Raw genomic sequence first — 16240 nt, 5'->3', positions numbered from 1 at the left:
TTGATTTTGTATCCTGCAACTTTACAGGATTGGTCAATTCTAACAGTTTTTTTTTTTTTTTTTGGTGGAGTTTTAGGGTTTTCTAAATGTAAAATCACATCATCTGCAAGCAAAAACAATTTGACTATTTCCTTTCCAATTTGGATGAAGGGGCCTAATAACTTTTTATTGTTCACCAATGTTTTGTTCTCTGTTTTATGCCTCACCTTCAGAACTATGTAGTACTCTAACTTCTGAACATATCTTGATTTTATAATAGGGATTAAATTTCTTATTGGCTTTCCCATTGCAAATCTAGCTTTTAGGTTTATTAACTCCTCTATGTCTATTACTGTTTGTATTTTCAAGATTCAGTTGACATCGCTTCTTTTTTTCCTTTTTGTAAGACAATAACCCTGTTCCTTTTCTGGTCATTTCAGTTGAGGGTTGATAAGAAGTAATGGTACATTTTGTATATTTAATTCCTGTTCCACGTATTTTAATATAATATTTATTAATTTTTATTTATGTCTCAAAAGTAAGCTGCATTGATTATACAAATATTCTGTTTTTAAACTTCAATTAATAGCATTTTTACAAAAGTCAATTATGGAAAGCATAGATGTCAAATGACTAAACTTAAGCTGAATATAAATATAAATTCTATAATCACCTCTGTACCATGAAATGGCTTTCTTGCACCATTGTTACCTAAAATAGCAGGAGAAAAAAGCTTACCATCTCCTTTAATGTAACATGCTTGCTTTGGGTTTATGTCGTAAAGAAACTGCTAACAACAGGCAAGCATTTACATGCAGTGCTGCTGCTGGACTTGCCTCAAAGTAGTGAGAATAAAAATGGCCAGCAACTATTTCATGCCCATCTCTCCACTGGTCAGTGCAAGCCAAGGGAAACTTGCTGAGTGAAGCTAGAATTTACTTTAGAGACCTGTATTAACTTGCTTTGCTTGTGAACTTGATTTTTCAACATGATAGTGAATCCATCCACTGAAAAGTAACATCATGTGGACATTTTCAGTCTTTTACCAAACAAGCAAAAATTTAAGTGAATTTGTATGAATTTGCACATACTTGTTATTTGTTAGAGTATTTGTACATTGAGTCTGTGCTCATCATTATAAAATTATCATGAGGAATAGTTTTTGTACAGTCATATCCTGTACAACATTTTAATCAATAATAAGCTGCATATATAATGGTGGTCCCATAAGACCAATAGAGCTGAAAAATTTCTGTCACCAAGTGACATTGTAGCCTAATCTTATAGCATAATACATTACTCATGCGTTAATGGTGATGCCACTGTAAACAAACCTACTGTGCTGCCAATCACTTGAAAGTATAGTGCATACAATTATGTGCAGCACATTATACTTTGCAATGGTAATAAATGACTGTTACTAGTTTATACTGTGTTACTAGTAACTACTAGCATAATATTTACTATACTATACATTTTATTGTTATTTTAGAGTTTTCTCCTCTACCTATAAAAAAAGTTAACTGTAAAACAGCCTCAGGCAGCTCCTTCAGGAGGTATTGCAGAAGAAGGCATTATCATCATAGATAACACAGCTCCATGCACGTTATCACCCCTGAAGACCTTCCAGTGGAACAAGATATGGAGGTGGAAGATATGATATTGATGACCCTGTTTCTGTGTAGGCATAGGCTAGTGTGTATGTATGTCTTAGTTTTTAACAAAGTTCAAAAAGTTAAAAAAAATTTGTTTTAAAAAGAAGAAAGCTTATAGATGAAGGATATAAAGAAAATATTTTTGTACAGCTTTACAATGTATTTCGTATAAAATATCTTGTATTTGTGTTTCAGCTAAGGATTTCTATAAAAAAGAATCAAAACGCTTTAAAAAATTTAAAACTTTATAAAGTAAAATTACAGCAAACTGAGGTTAATTTATCATTGAAGAGAGAAACTGTGCTAAATAAATTTAGTGTAGCCTAAGCATACAGTATTTATAGTCTATTGTAGTGTAATGTCAGAGGCCTTCATATTCATTCATCACTCACTCATCACACAGAGCAACTTTCAGTCCTGCAAGCTGCATTCATAATAAGTGCCCTATACAGGTGTACCATTTTTTATCTTTTATACAATATTTTTATTGTACCTTTCCTATGTTTAGATATGCTTAAATTCACAAATACTTATTGTTGTGTTAAGATTGCCTACAGCAGGGGTTCCCAACCCTCACCCCACAGACTGCTCTGTGACCTGTTAGGAACTGGGCTTTGCAAGCAAGGAAAGCTTCATCTGTATTTACAGGGGCTCTCCATCACCCACATTACTGCCTGAGCTCTGGCTCCTGTCAGATCAGTGAGGGCATTAGATTCCCATAGGAGAATGAACCCTATTGGGAATTGCGCATGTGAGGGATCTAGGTTGCACACTCCTTGTGAGAATCTAATGCCTGATGATTTATCCCTGTCTCCCATCACCCCCAGATGGGACCATCTAGTTGCATGAAAACAAGCTCAGGACTTCCACTGATTTTACATTATGGTGAGTTGTATAATTATTTTATTATATATTAGAATGTAATAATAATAGACATAAAGTGCACAATAAATGTAATACACTTGAATCATTCCAAAGCCATCTTCTCTACCCCCTGTCCATGGAAAAACTGTCTTCCAAGAAACCGGTCCCTGGTGCCAAAAATAGTGGGGACCGCTGGCCCGTAGCATTCAGTGTAGTGAAATGCTATACAGGTTTGCAGTCAAGGAACAATTGACTATTTCATCTAGTGTAGCTGTGTAGTAAGCTATACTATCTGGGTGTGTACTAGTACACTCTATGATGTTCTCACATACGCATTGCCTGAGAATGCATCTCTTCAAATTCTCACTGTGGTTAAGAGGTGGATAACTGTTATTTTATTTTCCATTTCCAATCAGCTAGGAATCACATTCCTGTAACTACTTGATTGAATATTTTTGGTTGTTTGTTCACCAGTATAGCAGTCAGGCTTTTAAGAATAATAAATCCATAAATTAGATTAAATATTAAACCATGTTAATGGTTTGTGCTATCAGGAATGGAGACTTACTAGGAATAGTTTAGAGGAAAGTCAGGGGAAAAAAGGCTAAAATAACACCCATGAAATAAGGTGAAAGGGCCTAGTACTATTTAGCCAGAAATGAATTGTGATATAACTGTCATATATATGTATCAGAATATGACTAATTGTTTGTCTTTGCTGAAATCTGAAAAGAAAAAGTTCAAGGGTAGTATAAGTGATGTATATTTAATACTGAGAAGAAGAGCCATGACAGTTGATGGACAGGACGTAAGAATGATTATGATGGGAGACATCTCTTAGGAAGAGAAAGAGAGTTTTAAATGTAGCAATATTCTCTGTCATGAAGGAGGACAAGACCTGTCTTAAGGCAGAGCGTTTACCAGCTGGCTTCCAAAGGCCTTTCTAGAACTGCAATTCTGAGCCACTTCTGTTGCTGGCCTTCAGATGCTGAGATTGAACTCGACACAGCCTAGTATCTGCTCTTTTAGGAGCTCCAGCAGTGCCAGAGGAGGCAGTGCCACCAGCAGCGAAACAGACAGCGTCTGTTTCAACTGAAGACTTCACTCAAAGGTGAGTCGGGTCAGTGTGGACCTGGGCGCTTCCTTCTCCTCCGGCTCTCACTGGGTCCAGGCACAGAAGCCCTCAGGGATTGGCGACCACAGGACACCCTCCCTGGCTACCAATATAAGCTCTTACAGAGGGTTGGCTGGTTAGCCGGTGCTAGAAAGGAGGGACTCGCCAAGGAGACGCGCTCAGGGAGGGATGAGTTGCGCCACCACTACCTAGGTCCCTCTCTGGCTATCCGGCGGGGTAGCCCGGACCCAGGTGCTCCCGGCACTCGCCAACCCGGAGCCAGCGTCCCGCTGCGCCCGGTCTCCCTCCAGCTCCGGCCCCCGGGGGATGCTGCGCGGGTCCCTGAGCCTTTCCCAAGCTCCAGCATCCGGAGCCGCCCTAGCCTGCATCGCGGCAGCCACGGCCTGGGAGGGAGAAAGGAAAGAGGGAGGACGGCGGGAAAGGCTCGGCGCGGGAGGAGGGTGGGTGAGGAGGGAAGGAGTGAGGGGGAGGGAGCCTCTCTCCTCCGCGGTGCCGCTCACCTCCCTCCGGCGGGCGGCGACTCCGGGTTCCCCCTCGCGCCCTCTCGCCGCGTCTCGCCCCTTCCCCGCCCACCCGCCCCGCGAGCGCGGGCGGCGGCGGTGGGCGTGTGCGCGCGTGAAGGACGCCGCCTCTCTCTCGCTCCTGCGTTCGCAGGCGGCGGCGGGAGGCCGGCTTCTCTCTCGGGCAGCGGCGGCGGCGGCGGCTTCCGGAGTCCCGCTGCGAAGATGCTCAAAGTCACGGTGCCCTCCTGTTCCTCCTCGTCCTGCTCTTCGGTCACCGCCAGTGCGGCCCCCGGGACCGCGAGCCTCGTCCCGGATTACTGGATCGACGGCTCCAACAGGGATGCGCTGAGCGATTTCTTCGAGGTGGAGTCGGAGCTGGGACGGTAAGGCGCGGGCTCCAGCTGGGGAAGCCCACGGCGTGCACGGGGGTTTGTCCCTCTTGCAGCGTCGGCTCCGAGGGTGCGGGAGCCTGCCTGCCCGCCCTTCGACGTTTCCCCGCCTAGTTAGTGTCCAGGGGAGAGCTAACCTTCATTCAGGTGCGGCTCCCGTCTCCCTCACCCCACCCGAGCGCCTAGGCCGGTGCAGCTGTAGGATCGACTCCCTCCCACCCGCCCTCTTCCTCGCAGGCTGCCACTTCCTTTGGGTGACGGCTCCCACCGCACGTGGGCCCTGCTTTCCCAAGTGATGTCTTTGCTCGCGATTATAGCTTAACAGAGGGTCCTGTTTGTGTAGTTATTTTTTGGGGTGGGGGCCGGAGGGTGCCCCTCCAAATCAAGACGGAATTATTAAATTAGATTCCTCCTCCTTCCCCTCATCAAGCTCTCCAGCAAGTGACACGAAAAATTAAACTTAAATACTATCTTCCCTGCAGAGTCTTCTGAGGAGTGAAGGGAGAAATGAATCATTTAAGATAGTTGAAGGCAGAATAATGAACTACTGTGGCTTTAAAGAGAAAGCAGCATTTGGGATCCAGGCAATGGTAATTAGTGAGAATGCTGCCGCTTCTCTTCTTTCATGGATTGGAGTTATTTATTTAAATTATATATGCAACAGACCATCTCCTTAGGATTGCAGATATGTCCCTTATCCCTCCTCTGAATATCCAAACAGGTAGCAGTTTGGCCTTCTGAATGATTCTATATGTTCTCATATTTTTATTCATTGAAAATTATGTTCTTCTTTCCCTTCCTTTTTTTCGTCTTTTCTTTCTGCTATCCATAGGTAAGGAGACTTGCTTTCAACACTTATTTTAGATCCAGGATCTTTAGTATAGGGAATTTCAACTGCTGACAACTTACAGTTTCTGTACTTACTACTTTGCAATTTCATTTTCCATTCTCTTTTTGCTGGAACTAGTTTTGCTCACAGCCTTTTTATTTTTTTCAAGAGGATGCAAAGCAGGATTCTGGATGTTGGTACTTAGTGGGAAGATGTAATGATCACTGCTCACTCTCCCCATGATTTGCTACTACTATTGAAGGCTCATTGAATATAGAAGATGTGTAAAAAAGACAAACCTCTGAATGAGAATTCAGTGATTTGTCACTGTTAAAAAGGTTTTAAAGTATTTGAGCACTGAATAACGTATACATAAACATCCATTTCTGATCAAGTTTTTCAGTATTCATCTGAAGATCTGTTTTATGTAGTAGGTTGAAATGAAAGGATAATGATGTTAATTTTTGTAAGATCCAAAACCTACCTGTTATTAATTTTACAATATGTGACAGTGGAGCCATGTAAACCTCTGAGTAAAGAGTTGATCCACTTAAAATTGTTTACTTGGTGTTTTATAAACTGCCATGTAGTAGAGGAAGTGCCTGATGCTGCTACAGGGACTATCCCAGCAGCCTGTCTGCTTTCAGAGTTACATTAACCCTAGATGCCTCAAATAGGCTTGACTTATCCACACATGTTGTCTTTATGAATAACCTTCACCATCATGAAACTCAAGAAATTCTCTTTAATTTGAGAAATGGGAAAAAAACTGCCAGTTGTACACACTTATGGGATGGTAGCTTGCATAGGAAAAAACTAAGAAATTTGAAGTTTGGGTTATTTTTTTTTTTCAGTTCAGAATTACGTGTTGCAGTAAATTTTGGAGGACAAATATTAATCAGTTATACAGAAGCTTCTTGACTTACAATGATGTTATGTCCCAATAGGCCCACCATAAGTTGAAAATATCAGAAGTTGGAAATGCATTTACTGCACCTAAGCTAACAAACATCATAGCTTAGCATAGCTTACCTGAAACATGCTCAGAACACTTAATATTAGCCTACATTCGGGCAAAATCATCTAGCATAAAGCCTATTTTATTTGCTAAATATTGCGTACAGATGGGATTTTGTAGACATGATGAGATATGAAACACAAAACACGATATTCAAAAAACACTGGAAACACAGAACACTCTAGAGTTCTGGTTGTTTACCTTCCTATGGTTAACTGGGAGCTGTGGCTAATGGCCGCTGCCCAGCATCAGAGAGAGTATTCTACCACATATTGCTAGTTCAGGAAAAGATCAGAATTTGAAATAGTTTCTACTAAATGCTATCACTTTCCCACCATCTTAAAGTTGAAAAATTGCAAGTCAAAGCCATCCTGTCAGGGACCCTTTGTCTATACATTACTAAGATTCTTGCTGTGTTATTTAGCCTTTTGATTACTGTAAAGGGTCACAGAATTAAACTATGTTGAGGAACAATACAAGCTAAAATGCCTTACTTAGGATCTGTCAGCAGTAACGTGTATTGTTAGGTAAGTTCTCTGTAGATGGCAGCATTGGTGAGGTGCATACTATTTGGCTGACACTTTGAGAAGTATCACTTCATTATCAGAAATTTTTAAGTAAATAAACCTAAAACATAAAGCAACTACTATTCCAGATATAATTATAAAGAATTAACAGAGCCAGAGAATGCAGCAGAATGATCATTGTAGGTATTGGCTGAGTAAAGTCTTCTTTCTTCCTGCACTAGTGATGAAGTTGAACTCAGGTCATTAGTTTCAAGCCTTACTTTCAGCCTTGGGCCAAATCTGTCTGCCAGTGTGACTCTAATTCATTAGCAACGCAGTTGTCATTAATATGCTAAGAGAACTGTGCTTCTGATGTTATATGTTTCTGTTGTGGTTAGCTCTAGAAAGTAGACGATCTCCACCAGAATTAGTGTTTTGTAGGTTCCTCCATTACAGTTGTCTGTTGGAAAGTAATGACTCCTGATTGCAAGAAGATTGGACAGTGACCTTTGGGATGATACACCCTGAGGATGTGTCTGGGAACTCAAGGGGAGCTAAATTCCCAAAGCTATATCCACCTGAAGCTCTGGGTAGTGCTTGTGAAGGCAGGTGCTGGCAGCACTGATCCACATGCAGCCACTGAGACCAAGACAGATGTGATTACTTTCTTTTGATGGGGAGAACATAGGGTAGAGGGGTTATTTAAGAGTATCAGGCAAAGTCATTTTCCTAAAATCACATTTGAAAACAGTGTTTTGTTTATAGAGTTGGTCCTAAAGTTTACAAAAATGATGATACACACACACACATTCAATTCTGTTTAAAAATATGAATTAGCTGTAATCCTATTCAGGGCTCCATGTCCTCGAGAGCAGTTGGTCTTTTGCCCAGTGATTTGAGAAACTGGCATTTGAAAGGCTTTTCTGAGGAAGAAGGAAGGTGCCTCTGGTCCAGACCTGCACTGTGGTTTGGCACATGGAATGACAGAAAGTGTCCTGGCCCACTTGGTGTTGCAGATTTGGTCTGTGTATGCAAATCCATGTCCTGTTTTCAGTTGTCCCACCTTTAGTTTCTCCCTGTTGTTCCAGGTTGAAAGAAAGTTGATAATAAAACCAGATGTATTCCCAGGCATACAAAATGAAGGAAGCCAGACCAAATGTAAGATAATTAGGACAAGAGAAGAATGTTGTAAACTATTTTGGAGACTTTATTTTATTTTATTTTAGTTCCCATTCCACTTACTGTAGTTTCTTTAGGCTAGGGACTTTGCATACTCCTCCCCACTACAATGTAATTTTATTTTATTTTATTTATTTATTTTTTTTGAGACGGAGTTTCGCTCTTGTTACCCAGGCTGAAGTGCAATGGCGCGATCTCGGCTCACCGCAACCTCCGCCTCCTGGGTTCAGGCAATTCTCCTGCCTCGGCCTCCTGAGTAGCTGGGATTACAGGCACGCGCCACCATGCCCAGCTAATTTTTTTTGTATTTTTAGTAGAGACGGGGTTTCACCATGTTGACCAGGATGGTCTCGATCTCTTGACCTTGTGATCCACCCGCCTCGGCCTCCCAAAGTGCTGGGATTACAGGCGTGAGCCACCGCGCCCGGCCTACTACAATGTAATTTTAAATAGTACATTTATGTGTCACATTTATGTATACATAATTATGTGTATATATTTATACTTTTAAATACATTTGTGTGTCAACTCAATTAAACTAATTATATAGGATCTCTTGCTATATGTATTATTGCTTAGGAACCAAATATATTTCAATAGTAAGGGGTGCGTGTGTGTGTATATGTGTGTGTGTGAAAGAGAAACAATGTTATAAAACAATATTTATTCTTCTTACCAGCAATGCACTTTAATATGTTCTATTCTATGCTGTTTGATTTTATCTATTAAAAAAAGTTGGCTGAACCAATGTGATTTTACATCCCACTAATGGGTTGTGACTCGATTTGAAAAGTGCTGTTTTAGGCTATAAATCTGTGTGTGACAGATTAAGCTATGAGGCAGAGTCCTTTAAAAGAAATTCCCTGCAGACCATTTGGCAACCTTGGGTGGTATCTTTTGGTACAGCTCTCTATAGAAAAATTATCCTATCTTAGCCTCCAGGTCATTATTGATTTTTCCCCTTCCAAATATTTTGGAAAAACTCTGGTGTCTCCCCAAGGTCTACTGGGCACACAGTAATCTAAACTGGCTGAGGGTTCCAGGGGCTGTGTTGAGAAGGAACTCAGAGGCCGAGAAGTGGCATATTCTACATGGTAATGCATACTCTGGCCTCAGGTCGTGGTGAGCAAATGCTTTCTATAAGGAAACACAAAAGTGTGCATTTTCTGAGAAGGGCTTCAACCAATGCTCTTGGCTTGTATTAGTCCTCTTGACTTCAGTTGATATAACATGATATCTTAGACTGGGTGGCTTAAACAACAGACATGCATTTCTAACAGCTTTGGAGGCTAGGAATTCCAAGATCAATGTCCCAGCCAATGCATTTCCTCAGTTAGGGCTCTCTTTGTGTTTTGCAGATGGCTGCCTTCTCACTGTGTCATCACAAGGCAGAGAGGAAGAGAGAAAGAGAGGGGAAGAGCGAGAGAAACCAAGTTCTCTGGTGCCTCTTTTTATAAGAGTACTGATCCCGTGACAAAGACTTTACCCACCTAACCTTATCCTAAGCATAATTACCTCCCAAAAATCCCACCTATAAATACCATCATGTTGGGATTGGGATAAGGCTTCAACATATGAGTTTTGAGGGGACACAATTCCGTCCACAGCATGGCTGGTGAAAAAACAGATTCTCCTTTTCTTTTGGTCAATCCATTTCCCAAACCGTTTTCTTGGAGAGCTTCACCTTGGTTTTTCCCTGACACTGTACTTTAGGGCCCCACAGCCTATGGGGTAGGTATACTGCTGGCTGCTGATCTCCTGTGACACAGACTGCCCTTAGAAACTTCAGCTCTTGGGGGTGGTTTTTTTTTTTTTTAAATCTAACTAGGAATTAAAAATATACTTGTGCTATCCCTATCTTGTTCTCTGTGCATCTGATTCTTTTCTCAGGCAGTTGATGCAGGAGCAAGGTGGGATTGCAAGTGGGAGAATAAAAACTGGGGCTGCATAGGCTCTTCCCAGGAACACTGATTGTAAGCTTCTGTAAGGCAGAATCTGTGGGTTTGGCTTGTTTACTGTTATGTGCTCCTGCCTATCACAGCACTTAGTACTTAACAGGTGCTCAACAAGTGATTTTAAATAGGACGAAACAATGATAATGAAGTGGGCCAGGTGCAGCGTGTGTACCACTTCCTGTTCTTTTTGATCTTGATATTGTAGTGATATTGATTCTAGTGACCCTAGGATAAGGAGAATACTGTAACCTATTTCTCTTTTCCCTAAAACTAACCTGACAATAACCCTAATCTCAATCAGCATTGGATTCCTTTCTTCAGTGTATTGATAACTGCCACCTCTGTAGTTTGCTGTTGTTAAAAATAATGCCACTTTTCTGTTGGCAGAGTGTTTTGTGGCTCTGAAATGAAAAGGATTCAGTTTCACCTTCGCTATCACTTTACCACAGGTGCATCAGAATTAGGAGTTAAATCAAGTTGGACTTAAAGGCATGAAATGCCTCTGAGCTATACCATCCAGTAAAGTTAATGCATAGTAAATGCTAAATTTGGAAATATACTCATTGTAAAAAGCCTTAAAGTCAACTGAAGAATATGATAACATCATTGCTTTAAGAACACACTATTTTCCATGTTTAAATACTGTTACAAGGTTAAAAATAACTCCAGATTTTGGAAAAAAAAAAGGCACAGGTGCCATCTGCTTCTAAACTGTTCTGGAGAACTTGACTTGATAAAGAGAGAGAGAAAGAGAGAGAGAAAGAACACTAACCACAAAATAGCTTCAAAGAACTTCCTTGTAAACACTTTACCCTCAGACATATATGTGTGGGTTATGTGTTTGCAGTAATACGTTAAGAACAAAGCAGTGTTAGCCAAGTGAAGTGTTTCAGCTACTTGTTGTTATTTTATGGTTATAATTTTTTATTTTTTTCCTCTTTTTTTTTTAACTGTCTTTCAGGAAAGCTACATATCTAATAAACAGAATATTGACTTTTTTAAAATTTCAAGGTCAAGTTCATACTGCAAAATATGGTGTTTGAGTCAAACAACCATAGAAATTGGGATAAAGAGCAACTTTTCATGAAATTGATAGCAGCTGGAGTCAAGGTTTTACTCAAATTATATTGATCTTTACCTTAATTATTTTTTAAATCTATTTTTAGTACAGGATTATCTGAAGATTTCATGATTCCAATGGTTTGATTAGATTTAAACATTGATGGCACAGTATTAGTACATAAAGGATGTGGACCCTCAATACAGTTTGTCAGAGATTTTCCTGTCATTATCTTGTCAGTGGTAAAGATCAAATAAAAAAAAGAACAGTGTCTGGAGAGACAGTGATTCATAGTGATGGGCAAAGGGCAATGCATGTAGACCTTCCTCTCTTAGATTAGGGTTTCTCAGTTGAGGCCCTGTAGACATTCTGGCCCAGATAATCCATGGGGGCTGTCCTGTGCACTGCAGGATGTTTAACAGTGTCCCTGGCCTCTACCCACTTACAGTGGCGACACCCTTGTAAGTTGTCACAACCAAAACTGTCTCTAAACATCGTCAAATATGTCCCCTCTCTCCTTTTGAGAATCATGTCTTAAAGCTAGTCTTTACACATTTTCTTTCAGTTATATAGATAGTGAACAGCAACAGGGAGGGTGATAGATTATGTTCATGTGGCTTTACTGAGTATCTGCTACTACCAAATGTTTCTCCCATTTCTATATAATATGATAAGATATCTTTTATATGTGTATTCTACTTGTGCTATAATTTGCCTAATGTTTCTGTTTAAATTACCTTATTTTTGTTAACCTAATTTACCAAGAATATAATTTTCACTAAATTGGAAACCATAAATAAAAGCACATTGTATATGCCATAAATAGAAACAAATTAAAAAATAAATTGCAATGAAGACATAGCATTTTTAGTAAATTATAGCTATAGATGTCCACATGCAGAAGGCTGCAAACCTGGGGATTGGTCTCTTGGTTAAAAAAGAGATTATCAAAGATTACTGGAGTTAAAACCAGAGTAGCACAAATTGAGGTTTTCTTCTTGATGTAATCAGAATGATTGAAAAGTAGTTGAAAGGAGAAGGATGTTTTGTTTTGTTTTTTTTTGATTCCTTGTTATTTAATTCCATGCCTTTGTGCTACCTAAAGTCCTCTTGTTTATAGGTCTAACCTTTTCAGTAATACTGACCTAGACAATGTATGCTGGTAGTTCATCTGGGGTGAGTTTAGGGGCTAGAATATGAATGAGCATGATAAATAAAACAATATTTGGCCTCCAAGTACATAGGGTACTTTTCAATTTCATGAAAAGTTGCTCTTTATCCCAAGTACATAGGTACTACTAATAGGGCACCAACAATAAACCTAATGAATGAATGAGTGAATGGATAAAACTGATATGAGAGAGAGATCTAAGAACTGTAGCTGTCTTCATGACAGAGTGATAATTCTGACAGGTCTGGGGTGTCTTTATGGGAGAGGGTAGACTTTGAAATTTGGCAGGATTTTAATAGGTAAAGCACTGGCAAGCAGCACATCAGGCAGATGATACATTCTAACAAGAGGCAAAAAAAAAAAAGGACAGAAAAATTCAGGATATACATTTTTGTTTTGCAGTATTTATAAAGCATGAACATTGCAGTGGCAGATAAGGTTAGTAGGGTAAGTTGATGTCAGACTAAAGACAACCCGTTAAAAAAAAAAGAGTGGGTCTGTGTCACTTGAAAACCAAGTTGTAAATAAAGTAACTACTGTGAGAGAAAAATGGCAGCTATAGAAGCAGCTGGGTCTTGGGCCGAGGTTGTGGAACTCAGAATTTGCCACTACCTATAATGTAGATAAACATGGGGCTGGATAAGAGAAAACTGATGAGGCTGATTTTTTTTTAAAAAGGAAAAAAATTAACCCATAGCATGTGGCTAGGTAAGAAAGGAGAAATGTTGGACTGAGATTGGTTACCTAGACCAGGTAAAGAGTGGTAAAAAGAGACAGTAAGTACTTTAGGCTTGAAGGCCATTTGGTTTGTGTTGCAGCTCTCCTCTCTGCAGTGGTTGAGAAAAAGCAGGCACAGACAACATACAGACAAATAGCACATTACTGTGTTCCAGTGAAATGCCATTTATGGCAGTAAAATTTGACTTTCATGTAATTTTCACATTACAAAATATTATTCTTCTTTTGATTTTTAAAAATACAAGAACTGTTTTAGAATGCAGACCTTACAAAATCAAATGGCTGCTAGGTCTGGTCTGTGGTTTGCTAACCTAGATGAGTCAAGCTAAACTTCCGTTCCTCCTCAGTTGTGTGAGAATTTCAGGTTAAAATGTTATCAAATCTTCATTTATTCAAGGAACTACCTTTAGTATCTCTTTCACTTTGAAAGTGTCAACTTTATGTTAGTTTTCCACGTGGGCACAAGCTTTAAGTGCATACTCATCTTTTATCAAAATCTACTGAAACTGTTACAGTTGTAGTTCTTACCTATGTAACATGTTGGCTAGTTCCATTCCTCTCTCTTTCTTCCTCCTGTTTCTTTCTGTCTGATATTGATTATATGGCCAACGTTTGCTTTACATAATGTTTGTGAAAATGAAGAGGATTTATTTGACGGGCATGTAAGTTAAATTTCCATACCATGAACAGTGTTCATCTCAAAAGACTGTTGGTGGGAAATTTGTTTTGTACATAATAATTAAATATGTTTCGAATTGATCATTCTTCTGTTATATTTAGAGTGACAGTAATATGCTAGATAAGTCACTGATGAAAGATTTACCTCTAGTAAAGTTCAGTTAATTTTTCCATTTGCTAATATATTATCTGTGTGTTGAATAATCCTGTATGCTATGCATATGTCTCAGATGGATAATTAAGGTCATTTAAATGGGGACCTTGTTTAAGCCATCTTTTGAAAAATTAAAATTATTCCTGTTTATATTTTGAATAGACTAGAGTTAAATCATCCACTCATATTTTGACTGTAGCAGAGGTCTGTAAAGTGGGATACCCACAGCCAAGGAATATATAGTAAAGTGAGGTGCTAGAAGAAAGTATTGGAGATTCTATTTTGGTTTCTTTTTCTAATTTTTGTCTTTAATTTTTTTTGGATGTCTTAAAAAGCACATTAATGTTAGTTGAGTAACACATATATACCATTAATAGGTACATAAGTGTACACAGTTTGGGAGCATGTGCTCAAAAACATTTTATTGGATGATGATTAGGCCAAAGAATGGTAGTCATAAATGGACACTGAATAATCTTCTTTATATTTAAATAACATTCTACTTTATGAAAAATGAGTTTAAAGCAAATATATAGATCAAAATGCAAACAAAAAATCGTATTGCAAGGTGTGTCTTTCTGCAGAAAGGGGAAGTGGGTACATATGTGCAATTGTTATGCATTTCAAGAGTACCCGATGAACGGTTTCGATAAGAACTTACTGCCATTGTAACCCAAACAGTCACACAGAAGAAAACAGAACAAGAGTAAAGGAATACAGCTTGCACACCAAGCAGAGGGTTAGGTTACCTTTGGCTTCAGCAACAAAGATTAAAGGGTCATGCAGTTGAGAGGGAGAAAGAGTAGAGAAATAGGGTTTGTTTGCAAGAACCTGAATTTTAATACAACTGATGCACTTCATGGCAAATTTTGCCAACTGCTGGCTTGGGCAGCCAAAGGCATTGACTTAAAGCGTTGTATGGGCAGTACTTGAAGAGTTGTGGGCATTAGAGCCAGGATGCTGAGCTTAACCCTGTTAGCAAATGTGTTATTACCACTTACTTGTTAAGTCATGTTTTAGGGTGGTATGGCTCAAAAATTCATCAGGTACTAAAGTAAATTTGTACTTTTGTACAGATTTACTTAGAAAAAAATAGGGAAAGCTAGTTTGAGACCACTGTCTGATTGGAATGGTCTCTGAAAAAGATACTGGATAGGACACATTCTTAACCTATTTTCTTAACAAGTTTGTAGTAGCATGCTTTGTTAAAAGTGCATTTTCTTTGATATATGTCATGCCTGTAGACAGCACTTGATTGATTTTACAAACCGGAACATAGAAGTAGAGAAGATGACAGATCTCTAATTGTGCTCACACATGTCTTGTTACCTACAATGCAGTATTTGACTGACATCTCCCTATTTTAGGTCTTTACAGACTGTTTAATAGAGATCTATGCTAGCATTTTCCCTTTCATTGCTCAATCTTGCACTGTTAGCTTGGTCTGCCTTACTTGTACTGCTTTAAAGGGACAATTCATGACTACTTTAACTTAGTAAGCAGGTACCTTCCGTTTAGGACTCCAGCAGACACACAAAGTTGTTCTTTAGTTGTGAAAACTGGTCTAAGATTAGTCTTTACCTGGATTTTAACATCTGCTACTTATTCATTCAAGTGAGTCATTTTTATTCAAAGCTCTCAGTCAGGACAACCACTGAGAAAATAAGACTATGCTATTAAATGTGACCAAATTCAAAATATATAATCAATAAATCAGCCTGGCTTAGAGTGTTCAGTTCTAACAGGCCTCTAAATGTTTCTTCTGTGAGTGGAAACGTTTTAGTGACTCCTGAGGGACTCTGGGCTCTTCCTCTCTTTTTCCTCTCAATGTGAACATGTATGCTAATAATAATGTTCAATGAGGTAAACTCCTGAGCTCTCCTGAGTGCCACCTGTAACTAGAAGCAAACTAAGAACTTAATAAACAGAGCTTGTCATATGTATGTGTGACACACCAGTGAAGTGGGAGCCTGAGGAAATATTCAGGATGATCTCCAGAAAACCAGTACAGTTCTTTAAAATATTGACCTACTGAGGAAGTGGAATGTTGGGACTGAGCCAAGGCTGTTGGGCTTGGGGGAAGCGGATGGCCTAAGGTTCTGGCCTGGGCCAGGCAAGGGCAGCAGAGTGCTGGTCCAGGTCTGAGCTGAGTGGTGGAGGGGAGTGATCCTTAGGAAGCTGCCCTTCATGGGAGAGGTGGGCGAGGAGCTACTTGGGGTGGCTCTGAGGTGGGAGCACCAAGCAGGTGGTTCTGAGCAGCTGGATTGGTGCAGATGGTCTGCTGAGCAAGGCAGGGGCTAAGACGGGAACAGGCAGGACACAACTGTTACTTCACTGCCTCTTCTGGCATAAAGCCACACCTCACTTGGCTTCATTTGTAAAGTTAAGATTGTGGTAGTGTGTTCCCCACTTCCCCACATCATTTCA

General features: G+C 39.7%; 1 protein-coding gene and 1 long non-coding RNA gene across 5 annotated transcripts in view; one reads left to right on the top strand and one right to left on the bottom strand.

Annotated features, from left to right (window-relative positions):
• Window positions 1-4189, bottom strand: part of LOC144581412 (uncharacterized) — a 134893-nt gene extending 130704 nt beyond the window's left edge. For all 4 annotated transcript variants that reach the window (XR_013532177.1, XR_013532175.1, XR_013532174.1 and 1 more), the window contains exon 1: window positions 4134-4189. This is a non-coding gene — a long non-coding RNA (uncharacterized LOC144581412). The remainder of the gene's footprint in view (window positions 1-4133) is intronic.
• Window positions 4190-4303: 114 nt separating this feature from the next.
• CAMK4 (calcium/calmodulin dependent protein kinase IV) overlaps window positions 4304-16240 on the top strand; it is a 276618-nt gene continuing 264681 nt past the window's right edge. The window contains exon 1 of the mRNA XM_008991712.5: window positions 4304-4519. Coding sequence (XP_008989960.1) covers window positions 4359-4519 — 161 coding nt within the window. The 5' untranslated portion in view covers window positions 4304-4358. The remainder of the gene's footprint in view (window positions 4520-16240) is intronic.

This window comes from Callithrix jacchus, chromosome 2 (genome assembly GCF_049354715.1).
Source record: "Callithrix jacchus isolate 240 chromosome 2, calJac240_pri, whole genome shotgun sequence".
NCBI classification, from domain to species: Eukaryota; Metazoa; Chordata; class Mammalia; order Primates; family Cebidae; genus Callithrix; species Callithrix jacchus.
The sequence above is the reverse complement of the archived record's forward strand: the minus strand, read 5'-3'. Positions and strand labels throughout refer to the sequence as shown.